Source organism: Abramis brama, assembly GCF_963993115.1.
Source record: "Abramis brama genome assembly, chromosome: 1".
NCBI classification, from domain to species: domain Eukaryota; kingdom Metazoa; phylum Chordata; class Actinopteri; order Cypriniformes; family Leuciscidae; genus Abramis; species Abramis brama.
The window spans coordinates 25,970,304-25,986,408 of record NC_139963.1 but is presented as its reverse complement, the minus strand read 5'-3'; the positions used below and the strand labels follow the sequence as shown (position 1 = coordinate 25,986,408).

Genomic DNA, 16,105 nt, shown 5'->3' with positions numbered 1-16,105 from the left:
ATTCTCATTACATAGAACATTTAGTGCTATCAACCAATTATTTAACCACATCTGTGGACATGAGATTTATTAAATTACTGCTGACTTCAGGTCACAGTGGGGCTTCTGCACTATTATTTTTGCATAAAAAGAGACTCAGTTTTATGCTTTGTGTAAAAAGCAGATTATATTGAGAGTGTGGATTATAAAGATGGTCTCAGTTGGAAACGAGGGTGTGATTGTCACTTCATTAACATGTTTAAGGTGAAAGCAGCTCTATGCGGATGTCAGAAGTTAACACTGTTTAAAAATGGAACAGAGGTGGAAATGAACCCCAAGAACAGATACATGTAGGACACAATTTTCCACAAAATCAACAACGGTGACACATACCGAGGATGAAGAGCATCTCCACAGCTATGTCGCTGACGATGGTGGTTCTGGAGGCCGAGTCACAGTCCGGGTTGTCTTGTTCGCTGTCATCAGGGGCGGAGAAGCAGACGTTGTAGGGGACGGTGACAGCTACATAAAAGGTTGCAAGGAGGATCAACCAATCCCACAATGCTTTGCACAAGCTGTAATGAAGCAAAATGAAGCGGGATTTCTGCACCGACGCCACCTTGTATTCCGGAAGAGTTGGCTGTGAAAAAACATGCTGTGAAAAGAACATGGGAAACACTTTATTTTTACATGTTAAATGCAGTTACTATAGTAATAATAACTATAAATTAAACCAAACCGAACCATAATATTGCTCAATACTTAAATGTATAATTACAGTGTAACAAAGAAACCTTAAAATAAAGAAATATCTTTTTATTTCTACACCCACAAAATGCCTCCAAATGTATTTGAATTATAATAAACCCTACACATTTCAGGAAAAAAAGTAGTTTGAAACTAGAACATAATCATTATTATTAGGAGCCTCTTAAGTGGAAGGGTTTTCTTTTTTATGCGCAAGCAAATTATTTCTCAGCAGTTGGCGATTTGAGAGTTGATATGAATCTGCATGCAATGTCTTCTCAGTAATTCAGCTTTTTAGACAGTAGTTTTTCTGACTTTAATGACGGCTGATCCAAATATTCTTTAATCTCTTGTGTGAATGTGGGCCACGCTGTGCCTGTATTATTGGAGTTTTTAAATTAACTGGTGACCCAGCATGCCTAAATGTTCAATGTGCATGTGCTGTCACCTCTTTAAAAAGAAAACGAATAGTAGCCTAACAGAAGTTGTTTCTCGCTTTATTGTTTCTCACATTAAGTACAAACCAGTAACCTTTTAGAACGTTTGGTTATGATGCAAGGTGGGCTACCTTGCTGCTAAAGATTGAACCTCAGCTAAAGTTTTGTTCTCACAGTTAAAACCATCTGAAATAGATAAAGTTAACTTTATCTAAAAAAAAAAAAAAAAAAAATGTTTTAAAGGGGACCTTTTATGCCCCTTTTTACAAGATGTAATTTATGTCTCAGGTGTCCCCAGAATGTGTTTCAGCTCAAAATACCCCACAGATAATTTTTTTATACCATGTTGTAAATGATACCATTTGTGAGTGAAAGGAAAAACATGCTGTTTTAATGTGTGTGTCTTTAAATGCAAATGAGCTGCTGCTCCCCTCCTCTTTCCAAAAGAGGGCGGAGCCTTTACAGCTTGTGCCTCAGATACTCTGCCAAAAACTAACGAAACATCTGTTTGGTTTTGATTATCATCTATATCGCGGTAATGCTCACGTGAGTTTTAAAGCCATATCAGTCTAAACTTCTGATATATGGTTTTCTGAGCGCATACATCCGAAGCCCATGCACAAAGCTGGATGTCAGACGGCGTGTCCCGTGAGTATTAAACTAAGTTCTTTTTCACGTCTTATTGCGCTTAAATAAAAATGTAAAATACACTCAAGGTTATGTCAAAAACGCACAAAGTTCAAATAAACACAGTCAGTTTTGTCTGTGAACATAAACAGCAGGAAAATAAATTGCATGTATATATTAGATCTGTGTATTAAGGTGAAAGCAGCATAATATACAGTACCTACTTCTATTTATGCTGTTAATATGAATCAAACAACAAAATAAATACTAGGGGTGTAACGATACTCTCATGTCACAATTTGATACATATCACGATACTGAACTCACGATACGATATAATTGCGATACTCCAAGACATATGATTAAAGGTTAACAAAAAATGTACTGTTGATTAAAATGCTAAATTTGATATTACATTGTGGGTGTAAATGATTGGCTTGGACTTGGTGCTGGAAACCCAATGCACAGGACAATAGTGACACCAGAATAAAAAATATTCATTATTCTGAAGCAGAAAATACAGAATTAGTTTTAGACAAATATGCTTGCACTCTGTCACTGACTAGATATATTTAAAATAATGTAGGCCACTTTTTACTGGTAACATAAGACATTTGGCATTTTCAGGACCCACAATATTCCCCCATTGCATTATTATACATTATATTCAACATTATATATTTTAGTTTAATGTAGTACTGACATTAAAACTCTGAAAATTTGCATTATTTCAGTTCAGTTCAACCACATGCGGTTTCATGTCATCTATACATTACACACCCCATCGCCAAATCATAGAAAAATTCAGTTAAGACAGTTGTATTAATCTTAACAATACAGAACAAATCAATATACAGAAAAACAGATTTCTAAAATAAGGTATAGTCTGTATAATCTGTGAGTAGGCTCCAGTTTTCAAAACTGAACAGGTGATGTTGTGTAATATTCAGTTACTGTAAGAAACTGTTCCAGCGGGTGGAGTTTACTGGTACTGAATATTACACATCACCTGTGGATACTCCATTAACTGGAACAGATTTTCACTGGAACTGAATATTACATCCAAATATTGTTATGTAATCAATCAGCATATTGTTGTGTAACTTCACCTATTGGAACAGTATTTCACAATTTTTCACAGGAACTGAATATTACAAACAAGAAACAACTATTGCGAAAGAACAATTTACAAAACAACAATTGCGAAAGCGTGCACGGATGATGAATTTGTTACCTTGTACGTAGTTTTTTTTTTTTTTTTGTGTAGTTCTATTTTGTTAATCAATTTTGCATTCTATTTTGGCTTTCTCGTGTGTCCCTATTTTTGTTGTGTCCCTTTTTGAGCCACGGGGCGAAACGGATTGAAAAACCAAAGCAACTGTAGGCTACGGTTTACAAATCTGAGCACAGCTGAGACTTTTTCTCTGGTAGCCTACTTTTGGCGTAGGATATTTATTTCCGTCAAGGTCAGGCTGCGATGTCAAATGTATTCCCAGGAATGAGTGATGCGCTTTCCGCTTTTAAAGTTTTATAAAATAAGTAATATATGGCTTGAATGGTTTAAAAGCATTAGCAAGAATAAAAGCGCATCATATAATGTAACGCCATGCAGCCAAAGGATGACAGAAAAAAACAGATGCTGCGTTAATTGCGTTAAATATTTACCGCTTATTCAACTTCCCGCGTCTACTACCTGCGCAGATATCGACAGCACATGGGTTGTAGGTTGCCAGGTTGAGCTCACAAATGGGTTGAAATTTGTATGATGTGTTGATTGCGTGAGTAGGATGGGTTTCAAACAAGATCTGGCAACTGGACAACCTTGGAACGGGTTGATTATTCATATAACGACGTTTGGGCCATACAAATTACGGGAGTTTCACGGGAGAAATAACAAAACGGGAGGGGGGCGGGAGATGGGTGTGAAATACGGGAGACTCCCGGGGAAAACGGGAGTGTTGACAGGTATGTGTTAAATGCTCTGGGAAGGAGATAAACATGGCGGACGGTGTACAGCTCAAATCAGGGGAGGAGCTAAGCTAATAGGGCAGAGTCCGTCAGCAGTTGTGGGCAGGGCCTAGGCATTTGTGATGTCACAAAAGCTACAATCTGCAAATGGCTTTGTTCTGAGACACTGATTATGATTTATGGGGATAACAAAAAAAGGAGTGGGTGGCTTTTTCCCATTATAGGGTGGTTGTGTACACATATTTATGACACACATTTATGTTCAAACACCATCTAAAAGAGAATATAGGTCCCCTTTACATAAAAATGTAGATATTCATAGAAAAACGAATAAATATAAGTCTCAACAAAGACTCACAGTCTTAAAAAAACATCGCTTGCATAATGATTCATGTCTGTGATAGCAACAAGCTGAATGTGGATTAAATCATTTGCCCTAAAGGCACTTGCAAAAACTCAATAGGTTTAGCTAACTTTTGCTAACTTCCTGAATGCAGTAGGAATTAATGTGCATTGACTCTACACACCTGCAGCATTTAGAAAAAATATTTGAAAGAAAAAAGCTTGAGACAGTTTGAAAAGGTGCAGGTACAGCTCATTATGAAAAACAGCAAGCACATTTAACATTCGCTGAGAAAATGCCAGGGCAACTCTTCATGCTAACTGTACCTCACCACAAGAGAGAATGACTTCAAATTCCTGTTTGGTTCTGATTCACAAACTCTCGATCCAATTCTGATTAATTTGAGTATACTTCAGTTACATTCCACTGCCAATGCTATAAGTTATACAGGGCAGTGTTTAGGATTGATTAAAATCATCTTCATTTGAACGAATCATTAAAAGAAGTGGCTCATCATAAGAGTCTTTTGTTTCTGGAGTCGGGCTACACTGGTGGCCATGTATGTTATTGATTCACTAAAAATATCTCTCATATGATTCATTTGTTCATCGGACTACACTGGTCAGGTTGTAGCCTATGTTTTTCGTACTTGCAGCCCACAAGGACATCTCAAATAAAAGACCTTTCTTACAATCATTCTTTCTTTTCACTGTGTTGCATTCAGCACAGACTGCATACTCAGAAAGCACTGCACCTTCTAGCTATAGATCATCCGAAATGCAGGACTGGAAGTGCTGTAAAAATACAGTCACACAGCCTCTGAAATTTTTCTTCTGAAATTTTTTCAGAAGATGGATTTTTGGAGTTTAACAATCGAACGATCAAATGAAGATAGCGATTAATTGGATAATCAATATTTTTCCCAAGCCTTAAAAAATAATATAAAATCACATGAGATTTGGATTTTGGCAGATATCTCTGACATTAGCCATTTAAGACAAATGAGATTTTAAGTATAGTCTTTTCAATATTTTCTACCATATTAAGGTTCTATGTCCTTGCTTTCATAATCCACCATTTTCAATCAAACCGTTGAAAAACTTTTTTTGAATACGCTGTTTGGAATTGTTTTCACTTGACTAAGGTCCAACTCTATCTTCTTTTTTTTCCTCAGGTATGTTGACAATTCAGGTTTTAAACTGGTGTAGTTTCATACAGCTGTGAGTCATTTCTTCATCACTGGAAGTTCAATAGATGTGATTTTGTATACAAAGTTAGTTGTTTACACAAAATGTATTAAAAAGCATGAAAATCCAGCACAATGTAGGTGTTTAGTGAGTTGTAAGGATTTGGGAAACCGTGTGCTCTTTTCCAAGTGTCAGGACTGATTGTAAATATTTGACCAAGGCTGGTGTCTGGAATTTTTATTTATGGGAGTAAGAATCACCAGTTGGACGTAAATACTGAATATTCTTCTAGATATCAACACAATTCCAGACATTCAATGAGTCTGACCTTTTCATTTTAACAGCTATATTTCTGATTCATCTCGTTAGCTGCAAGCACAAGGACATTTACTCTTTAAAAGTGTCAACGGGTTTATAAGGTCAGTTATTACTGAACATAATGGCAGAGATCAAGAATCTCACCTTTATTATGCTGTACCGCAAAATTGCATTTTCTTGCTCAGTATTCTTGTATGGTTTCCAGTTAAAAAATCAGTTTCTAAATTAATGAGAGGCAAAATGATGTATGATAAAGAGTTATGTTAAGAGTTAGCCTAACTTTGTCTATATAAACCTGGTTAACTCAGTCACACATTGCGAAGTCTTGTATGGGTTACACAGCATTTCTGAGCGTTCTTTTGGTTTCCTGTTCCACGGTGTTGACCCCTTTGCCTGTTTTCTGGATTGCCCTGTTTGCCTGAGTTTGTTTGGGATTGTTTGCATGTGTTTATGGCCTCTTGCCTGTTTATTGGATTACATTTTTGGATTACCCTTTATTAAATACTACATTTGGATCCTCAACCTTGTGTTTCAGAGCAGTTTTGCAACAATGACAAGTCTTAAAGGGATACCTCACCAATTTGCATTAAGCTTTGTATCAGTAGAAACCCGGAAGTATTTTCGAATGACCTTGTTTCCCTCCCTCGTGTTCCCCTGAGACGAGAGATTTCTGTATTGTGTGTCTGGAAAAAAAACTCAGATGACACAAAAATCGTCATTTTGCATCATCTGAGGCTTTTTTGGCCAGAGGCGAGAGACTACAGTCAGTAGTAGGAGCTCGTTCCGCATGTTTTCAGCCCGCCCATAGGGGGATAGGGGGATCTCACGATAAAACGCCATCTTTTCAGTTTCGAGTCAACTAGTAGCCTAGTTGTATCATTTCTTCCGATACTGCCCTCTGTAACCGGTAGGCGTGGCTTGGGAGTGCCTCGTAGGGCAGCGAAGCAAGTGTGTTCTGGGAGTTGTTGTCTTTCATCCACATGAGCCAAAAATACATTTTCTGACTTTTTTTCAGTCTAGAAGGCACCAACTTCTAAAATTATTTCACATTTCTACTACATAAATTACCCAATTTAAATGCACATTAATCTTTCCAGCGGTGAAATATCCCTTTAATATAAGAAGTAGTGTTTAGTAAACAATTGGTAATAACTGTCACGTGATGTAGACAAGAGACGTAGATTCAAATGCAGAGTGATTTATTCGGATGCCAAACTGGAAAGGTACAAACTCCAACCCTGGGCATAAATGAGAGGCTACAAACTGGAACACGTAACAATACAACGAATCGGCACAAGACTACAAACACAAGGAGACTAAATAGGGGAACAAACAAAGGAGGGTAACGAGATACACAGGTGGGACAAATTAACCAATAATCAGATAACAAGATGGGCGGGGTTGACAATTACGATGAGAGCACATGGCACAAGAAACAACAAGACACTCATGTGCTCACACAGGACCAGACTGAACATAAACACATGACAAACCGAGCGTGTCACAGCCCTGTCACAAACCCATAGGAAAATCCAGACCGAGGTGACAGAACTGTGACAATAACACAGCAGCTTTGAACCTGACATTAAAAATTAAATGAATGTAAAAGTAAACTCTATTATGAAAACTAATACTTTACATAATAGATCTATTTTGGTGAAGATATTTTTGAGGAACGCAGGACCAAATTTAGTAATATAGTTCTTGTGCTTTGTTTAATCTGAAGGCAATGGTCCTAATGCAGCTAAATATAGAAGTTAGGGTCTTTTTTTAAGCAAAATTGCTTGTTGGAGGGTTGTATAGAGGACAATTATATTTCCTCACCCATAGATCTGTGACTTTGGCCTGGCGGATAGCCGATCCAGAACATGACTTGGGAGTGGCCTTGTAGGGCAGCGAAGCAAGTGCATTCTGGGAGTTGTTGTCTTTCATCCACATGAGCCAAAGTTGGCACCAACTTCTAAAATAATTTCACATTTCTACTACATAAATGACCCAATTTAAATACACATTCATCTTTCCAGCGGTGAAATATCCCTTTAAGTTTATTTTTCTTGTTTTAAGCACAAGTTAGTCATCATAACTTAAAATTTACAGAGGTTTATGCTTAAAGCTAGGAAAAACTATTGACAATAGGGTGAGCAAAATTGTAGTAAAAACGTATTCTCTGAATTCAAGTTTATTTTCTTATTTTTATTTACTCAGGCATTTTTCTAATCTTTCATTACGACTGAAAGACTATGCATCTTTAACTTGATACCAGATTACTTGTAACTTACACAGCCAATACATGATAATATTATAAAAGCTTGTGTCTGCCACACAATAAAAAACAAAACAAAGGTAATTACGACTATATTATCTCGTATTTTATCGCAATTGCGAGTTTATGTTCTGCCATTCTGACTTTATAGCTGGCAATTCTGAAAAAAATCACATCAGAATTGTGCGATAAAAAAATCGCAATTACCTTTTTTAATTCCGTGGCTTTCATAGAATATTGATTCTGATTTACAACACAAAAATAAGTGAGAATGATTGTTGTGAGTTTCATATCTGCTTACATTTGGCAGCTTCCTTTTGCTCCTATTGGTGAACTGACAGGTCAGGTGGTACAGAACGCTGCGGCCACGCTCACGAGCTTGACTCAGATGAGTTCGACCGGACTTCCTGTTGTGAGCACCATCCTCTGAAACAAGTAAGAACAATTAAGTGTCAAAATATCAGATGCCAAACCTATAAAAGATCAACTACCATTTGGATCAACTTTGCTTTGTTGGCTCACTGTCAGTCAGTTACCTTCTGTGGTGGAGCCGGGATGTGATTTGCCATACGAATCAGTGATGTTTTTGAAGGATAAGAGAAAAAGAACAACTTCTCCTTTCTCATTTTTAATAGGGACAATGTCCAGCTGACACCAGAATGTGGTACCTTGGTCACAGAAGGCAAACCGTGAAAGCTTTAGTATTTAATCCACCCACAACATGTCAATCATACAGATCTCGACATTGTGTCCAATGCATTTTGAAGAATTATTCTTTTAAGTGGCCTTTACCGTTCTTCCTGTAATAGCGGACCTCCGTCTGGAACTCTCTCTGTCCTTCCAAGGTTTTCTCCACCAGCTGAGTGACTCTCTCGCTTGTTTCCTGTCCGTGCAGGAACTGACATGTGCATGTCTTCTTCATTACCTCGGTACGTGCAAACCCGGTGAGCTCGCAAAACCCATCCGAGCAGTACACGATGGGGTACCCGCGACTCCCCTGAGCATTTCCCAGCAGGAAGTTACTGTCTGTACACACCAAATATAGACACACAAAGGAAAGAATTGGAAAATGGTGAGATGTAAAAAGTCACTTGCTCTGCCTTTCATAAATGCACAAAGTAAATTTAGGATGTTCATCATTATCATAATAGAACACTGTGTGCCATTTAGTACTTGCCTTTTCATTAACATGCTAAATATAGAATTCCTGTTTTATTCTGAATTCTTTAGATCACTGGTAGAAAACTAAAAGATCTGTGTACTGTTTCCATGGCAACTTTGCTATTCATTTCCCCTACGTTTTGCAGGGGTGGTGGTAATTATATAAGAATTGATTGACTGTGGGTGTTTGTGCATGAGTAAAAAGAAGTATATGGTTCGTGATCCTAAACAGCCTCCTTTCCCTCATGGAATCAATTTATTGGTTCCAATTAAACCGCCCTGAATATGCACACAAAAGACTAGTGGAAATAACATATGAACCGAAACTCAGTGTATTTGTTCTCTAGTGATGAACAAGCATACACAGAATTATTTTTTTCCACTCCATATTTCGTTCGGTCAGTCATTCAGATGAGCTTCGATAAATAATCTTAATAAAGCCCTTATCAAACATTGTTAAAGAGATTGAAAGCATGCAATTGATTGGTATCATGTTACTCTTTACACATCTACAATATACATTTCATCCATCAATGTGTTCAATTGTTCCATGTTTGAGTAAGAATCAATAGACGGCACTGGTGCAGAAAAACTATAAATACAGCTTGAGTAAGTTAGATGTGTGACCTCACCATCGACCTCAGTCCACAGATCAACTCCTAGTGTGAGTGCTGCATCTGCGCCACTGATTAATGAACAAATAAATGAGCGGGAGTATGAGAGTATGAAGCCATTGAGGTTTCTAAATGAGCAAATAAAACTATTCAGGGGGATCAGATTTCATGTGCGTACAATAGAGAAAGGCCCTTGACATCTGATAGGGCTTTGCTTCATCTGTTACTAATATTATTTCATACAATGATAGTATTGATATAAAGTTATTCTGTTACAGTTGACATACAAGATTGTATGAGAGATTGCCAATTTGTCTGCTCGTTTTTTAATGTTTATCATTATCAGAGGCTGGAATCTGTCTGTGGTATCAGATAAGCTAGAAAGAATGCGGTGTGTTAGACTACTCTAGATGTAAAAACAAAATTATGCCTAATATCAACCTGTAGAGATCAAGCCCAAAAAAGGCCAAAATCAGACAAGTCAACATTAAAAAGAACATTGTGTTTTTGAAATCTGCACAGAAACATTTCAGGCTTCAACATTTGCATAAGACGTACAGATTTGTTTAGAATCGTTTTTTAATATGAATGATCATGTAATGCTGAACTATAAGTAGGGATAATTGAATTTGTAAATTTTACATCTATATATATAATCTTAATTCATTTAAATGGAAATAAATAAAAAATTGGATACACACATGCAGTACATATACACTCACATTGTATATGTAAACTTGCTGTATTCACAAGTTTTTTTTATAGAGAAAAAAAAGTTGCTGTTCAAACTGTGTGTGTATGTGTGGTTATTCACACATACAGTCTTTCCCTATAATCCGTTCAAATAGACACTGTTAATGCCACAGAAGTCAACTGTTTTGACAGATTCAGCTTTCCAAGATGGTGAGATGATATAACTTCAGCTACAAAAACTATCATTATGTGGTGTGGTATTAAGGCAAGATGTTCTTATCTGGTTGCTATGGAAATATTTTTTTTTTTTTAAAACCATATGTCAGTGTGCTTATTTCTGTCACTGAGGTTACCAGGAAACTGCATGGATATGAACCTGTTTTCACAGTTTATATTAAAAATAAACTGTAGGCAGTCTAATGGAAAATATACACCAGTACATGAAGTTGGTTTTTCAAAAAAAACAAAAAAACATGCTGTGACATTTACATTTACGCACTTTCTTCAAAAGTGGCTAACATCGCAGTACACAAATAACTGATGAACGTTTAGGATCAGTAAGATTTTTTTTTTAAAGAAATTAATACTTTTACTCAGCATGGAGATCAAAAGTTTCAGTAATGTATAATGTTACAAAAGATGTCTGTCAAATATTGTAAATGTTTTGAACCTTCTATTTTGAGTGTCCACAAAAGTGTTTTCAACATTGATGATAATAATAAGAAATGTTTCTTGAGCAGCAAAGCAGCATATAAGAATGAATTCTGAAGGATCACGTGACACTGAAGACTGGAGTAATGATTCTGAAAATTCAGCTTTACCATCACAGGAATACTTCCTTTTTTTTTTCTTTTTTTTTTTGCACATCAAGGCTGCATTTATTTGATCAGAAATACAGTAAAACAGGAATATATGAAATATAATTAATGTAACTGTTTTCTATTTTTATTTATTTATTTATTTTTTATTGTATTTTCATTTTTTGACAATAAACATGCCAGAATGAGAACATGAAAACACGGATGAAATCAACTACCCACCAACCAATCCCTTCCACCTGCCCCACCCCGCGGTCTTTACATTTACATTTTAAAACATAAATAAATCTAGCACTGTATAGTGTATATTTCTGAAAAATTACACAAACCGTTGCATGAATCACATGTGCCTTCATGCATAGTGATTCAAAACATGCTTAAAGTTATGCAGAACACCATTATCAAATTATTAATATTTTGCTATATGCATAATTACCATTTTGCAAACTTTCTTTCATTTTAACTTGACAGTATTCAGGTCTAAGTGAAAGGCTGAAAAATATGAATTCCTGCAAAACCCCAACATCCAGGCTACTAGTTATGATATAGACAATAATACATGATCAATACAACCCTCTGGGGCTCTTCGGGCACTTTTGAAAACATTCTGTTTTGGATTTTTAAAAATCACAAATCAACTTTTATGGCATTTGGAATGTGAACACAGGAAAATATTGAGGGCATGATTCGAGCAGGCTAAGTGGTCGTAAAAAAATAGTCACACTCTTCGGTCAAAAATGACCGACCGCATAGGAAATTAATGGGAAATCGACAAAAATTCTCTACAAATCGGCCACTATGCAGAAAAAAGGTGCTCAGCAATGAAGGGGTGAAACTCTAAAACATCATTAGTGCAAAACAGACCCACCCACCCACTCACTCTCACAAACACACACACACAAACACACAATTATAAACACAAATGAACTGGTAGGCAGGCACGTGCACACATAGACATCAAAGGGGGCTTGAGCACCTGCCCTTTTTATTCCTGGAGAGAAAGTGCCCTTTTTTCTGGGGTGCTTTTTATTTTATTTTTGAAAAATAATATATATTCCTGTTTGCGCACAGCTTCCCTGTCAAACAAATATATTTATTGAAGAATAGTATATCTAAATATCAGGTCCGTCCAAGTGATCTGAGGGCGCGCGCGCATCCTGGTGTGTGAGTGTACGCAGACTGGTGCATAGAATATATACACTAGATTTCGCCTTGGCTACGGCAGTTCATTGGAACGAATGTCTTTAAGGCGACATCTAGTGTATATATATCTATGCACCAGTCTGCGTACACGTCACACACCAGGATGCGCGCGCTCAGATCACTTGGACTTGGCAGTGTTATAAGAGGTAAAAACGATATAAATACTGTTCGTTTTCTCACACAAACCGCTCGTTTCGTGTCTTAGGCCATCAATGTGTACTTACGATGGGGAATTGTTTAATTTGGACGATGGGGAATTGTTTTAATTTGGACTCTGTGCATGCTCTTCGAGACCGTGACCATAGACCTGCATTATATGACTGACAGACAAGAACGGTTTGACCTAAAAATATCAAAATTTAAACTACTGCGGAAAAAAAAAAGACACCTACATCTTGGATGCCCTTGAGGTAAGCTAAAACATACCAAAATTTAATTTCAAAGTGAACTATCCCTTTAACTAGTTGACGCCTAATTTGCATACAGAACGTCCCCAGTTAATGACTTAGGCATCAAGAGTCTTTTCCCCTGAAATTTAGAAATCTAAATTGGTGAATTTAGAAGAAATCTACAGATGCAAACAGATGGAGGATACACTCTAAAAAATTTAGTAAACCTGAGTAACTGCATCTGGTACATTAATACATAAAACTGAGTAGAAATAAGTTAACATTAAACATTAGAAATAACAATATTTATAAAATTTTTATTTATGAGAAATTTAACTTTTTTTATTTCCTCTAAACCTTTATAAAATAGTATTCCATACAACCACAAATACATACATGACATTGGCTTTTATTGAAATTTTACTCAATTATTTTAGTAAGTTTAATTCAAACAATCAAGTAAGATTTTCAGAGATTTATTAAGTTAATAAAGTTAAATATTTCTGTAATATTTACTGAGCCACAGAATATTTTTTAGAGTGTAGTAGGTTTAAAACAAACTCCATCTAAATGTGGATTTTGAAGGTTTTATTTGATGATGATGATACAGTCCTCCCTCAAATGTGAAACTAAGTCCATGTCAGTCACCATCAGTTATTGTGTATGTGTGTGTACATGCATAAACATCTACAGGGACATGGACCTTCAGAAGGTTGCCCGCTGTAAGGGAGGAAGGAGAGACAACCAGGGAATGGAAGTAACAGATTTTATTTTGAAGTAGAAGACCTTTTTTTTGTAATAATTTTATTAAATTGCTGTATTTTTGTATTTTGTCAATCATTTTTGCAGTGATTTTTTTTCAGTAAAGTTAACAAAATAGCAGCAACAGCCCTCTTCAGTTTAGAGTGAATATTTGTGTTGATTTTAAAGTGTTATGTATTCTGATAACACCAAAATAATTAAAATGATGTAGTGCCTTGTGCAAAAATAAACAAATTATTAGTAAAACACGCCCCTCAGGTTATTCTAAATATATACTTGAAACTAGTAGTATAGAAAATGTTTTCAAAACATGCACATTGTGGAATGGTTTCCTTTGCTGCTCTATAAACCTAGTGAATACTAAGGAGACCATGGTTTCTGTGTGAACTGATTATTTTGTAGACATCTTTTGAAAATTAAACAATTGCGTGAGTTTGAGGAAGATAAAATTAATTAACTTTTTAAATTAATTTTTTAAAAAGGAAGTCAGAGTTGCGTTAATATATATACTTTTTTGTTTAAAAAAAAGAAAAAAATTATGAGAAGTGCCCTTTATTTCACTTGAGCCCCTGCCCCTCTAAATGTCTGTGCACGTCCCTGCTGGTAGGGCTATTACCATACAGCTCAATTGAGTCAGAAGACTGAAATAAGAGGTTGAAATGAGATCAGATCCAGATGGATTAAGCTGTGATAAAGCATTACTGTTTATTTTTGTACATTTTGTATTGAATTTTAATATTATGAAAAAATGCTTTATCTGTATTCAGGTTTGACTGTTGTAATAATGATGCAAAAATGTGTAGGCCTACACTTCAAAAAAAAAAAAAAAAAATGTATAAACCTTGACAAAAAGTATTATTTGAGAATTTCTAAAAAAAAATACATTCAAATCTACATCTTAAAAGTAAGTAATTTTGTCCAAAAACTACTAGAGAATTCACAAGCCTCTCTATAGAGAGCTATACAGGCATCTGGTAACACCATGAAATGACATGTTTTATTTTATTTTCTCTCAACAGATGGCGCTAATCTGACTTCAAAACTTGGATTTAAAAGGCCTAGTCTCTATATTAATCTAAAATACTGCATTAATTGAAAACATATTTTAAAAAACTATTTTTTTTAAAAATTATTTTCAATGGCAGAAATTAACCATAATTATTGCATGAATATTAATAAGTACCATCAAAACTGCTAAAAATACAAAAGAAAAAATGTTATTTAACAAAAATGTATTACATTTGTTTTACACGGGGGTGGGTTCACCTGGTTCATTTTCAGGTGTCCGGTAAAAGATAACAAGTGTGACTCCCAAATGAGGAGCACCAGAGGGCTAAACGAAGTACAGGCTGAAAAACACAACATCAACATTAAGGCCTTGTCAAGCACGTCTCTGTTCTAATAAGCCTCTCCAGATCTTTAGTCTGCCACAGCTAATTAAAAGTGATTTAAGTGATTATGAAGGAGAAAGAGAGAGAAGCATACACATACTCAACGTCACGTCTTTCACTCACACATGCACATACTGACACTGAATTTAGACAGCCAGTGTTGTTTAGGACGAGTGTGACACGATAGCAGGAGGTTGTTCTAAAAAGTAAGAGAGCAAATGGCCAGCGTGACATTTCATAGTGTGAAAATCTGTCCCCGGGAACGACAGCGGGAATGATTCATATGATTTATATGATTGGCTGTACAGTGAGTTAAGGACATTGCTTTTTTAAAGAGCATCACGCAGAGACATTGTACCTCAGCGTCCCCCGGATCATCCCTGTGCACAAAAAAGCATCAGCTAAGGAGGAGAGGACGAGAGAAAGCAAGCCTTTTGCATGTTTTAGTTAATATGACTATATTAATATTTCTGCTTGTTGTGTTGATCCTGTTATTGGTTTGTCATTTTTCTTGTTTTAATAGCCTCATGCATAGAAGTGCTGAGAAGGTGAAAGGCTATTGGTGAATTCCCCTGAGAGCTCATTAAGAGACTCCTTACTGTCTAACCAAGAAGACTGACACCAGATGCTTCAATGTATCTGATATTCGGCCAGGTTAAAGATGGTGCGAGCTCTTATTAGACCAGAACATGCTTAGTGACTGTTTGAAATGGAAAGCTGTACCCAGAAATCGTAAATTACAAGTCAATCATAAGGTAAAATGTCTCTTTTCAGACCAAAACTTGATGTGAAAAAGCAAAACGAGACACGGACTAATGGTGTGTTCACACCAAGAGTGAAACCGCAAATTCACCATGTTACAGCAGACGATGTAATGAGCCAGTTTAACATTTCAGAGTGAATCCAATTCAGATTGGTTTCAAATCCATTAAGTTGTCTGTAGTGTGAACAGTAAAAACTGAAACAAGTCTTACAAATCATTCAATGCGTTCTGAAATCGGATGCTTTTCAGTTTGAACAGTGAGATTGGACTGGATTTGAAAAATGAGGTGAGGAATTGGGTGAAGTGAACAAAGCATTGACTAAAGGTTTAATTCTGTAAACAATACAGTTTTAATTCTGTTGGGAATAGGGAAACCCACACTACAATTATAACAGAACTGATATCGCTGGAATGATGTTGAATCACTTTCTGAATGTTTTTT

General features: G+C 36.1%; 1 protein-coding gene across 1 annotated transcript in view; it reads right to left on the bottom strand.

The window, feature by feature from the left end:
* kcnh4a (potassium voltage-gated channel, subfamily H (eag-related), member 4a) overlaps positions 1 to 16,105 on the bottom strand; it is a 33,675-nt gene that overhangs the window by 15,504 nt on the left and 2,066 nt on the right. Inside the window, exons 2-5 of the mRNA XM_084087180.1 lie at positions 8,662 to 8,895; positions 8,406 to 8,537; positions 8,171 to 8,295; positions 373 to 634 (exon numbers count right to left, since the gene is read on the bottom strand). Coding sequence (XP_083943306.1) covers positions 373 to 634; positions 8,171 to 8,295; positions 8,406 to 8,537; positions 8,662 to 8,895 — 753 coding nt within the window. The remainder of the gene's footprint in view (positions 1 to 372; positions 635 to 8,170; positions 8,296 to 8,405; positions 8,538 to 8,661; positions 8,896 to 16,105) is intronic.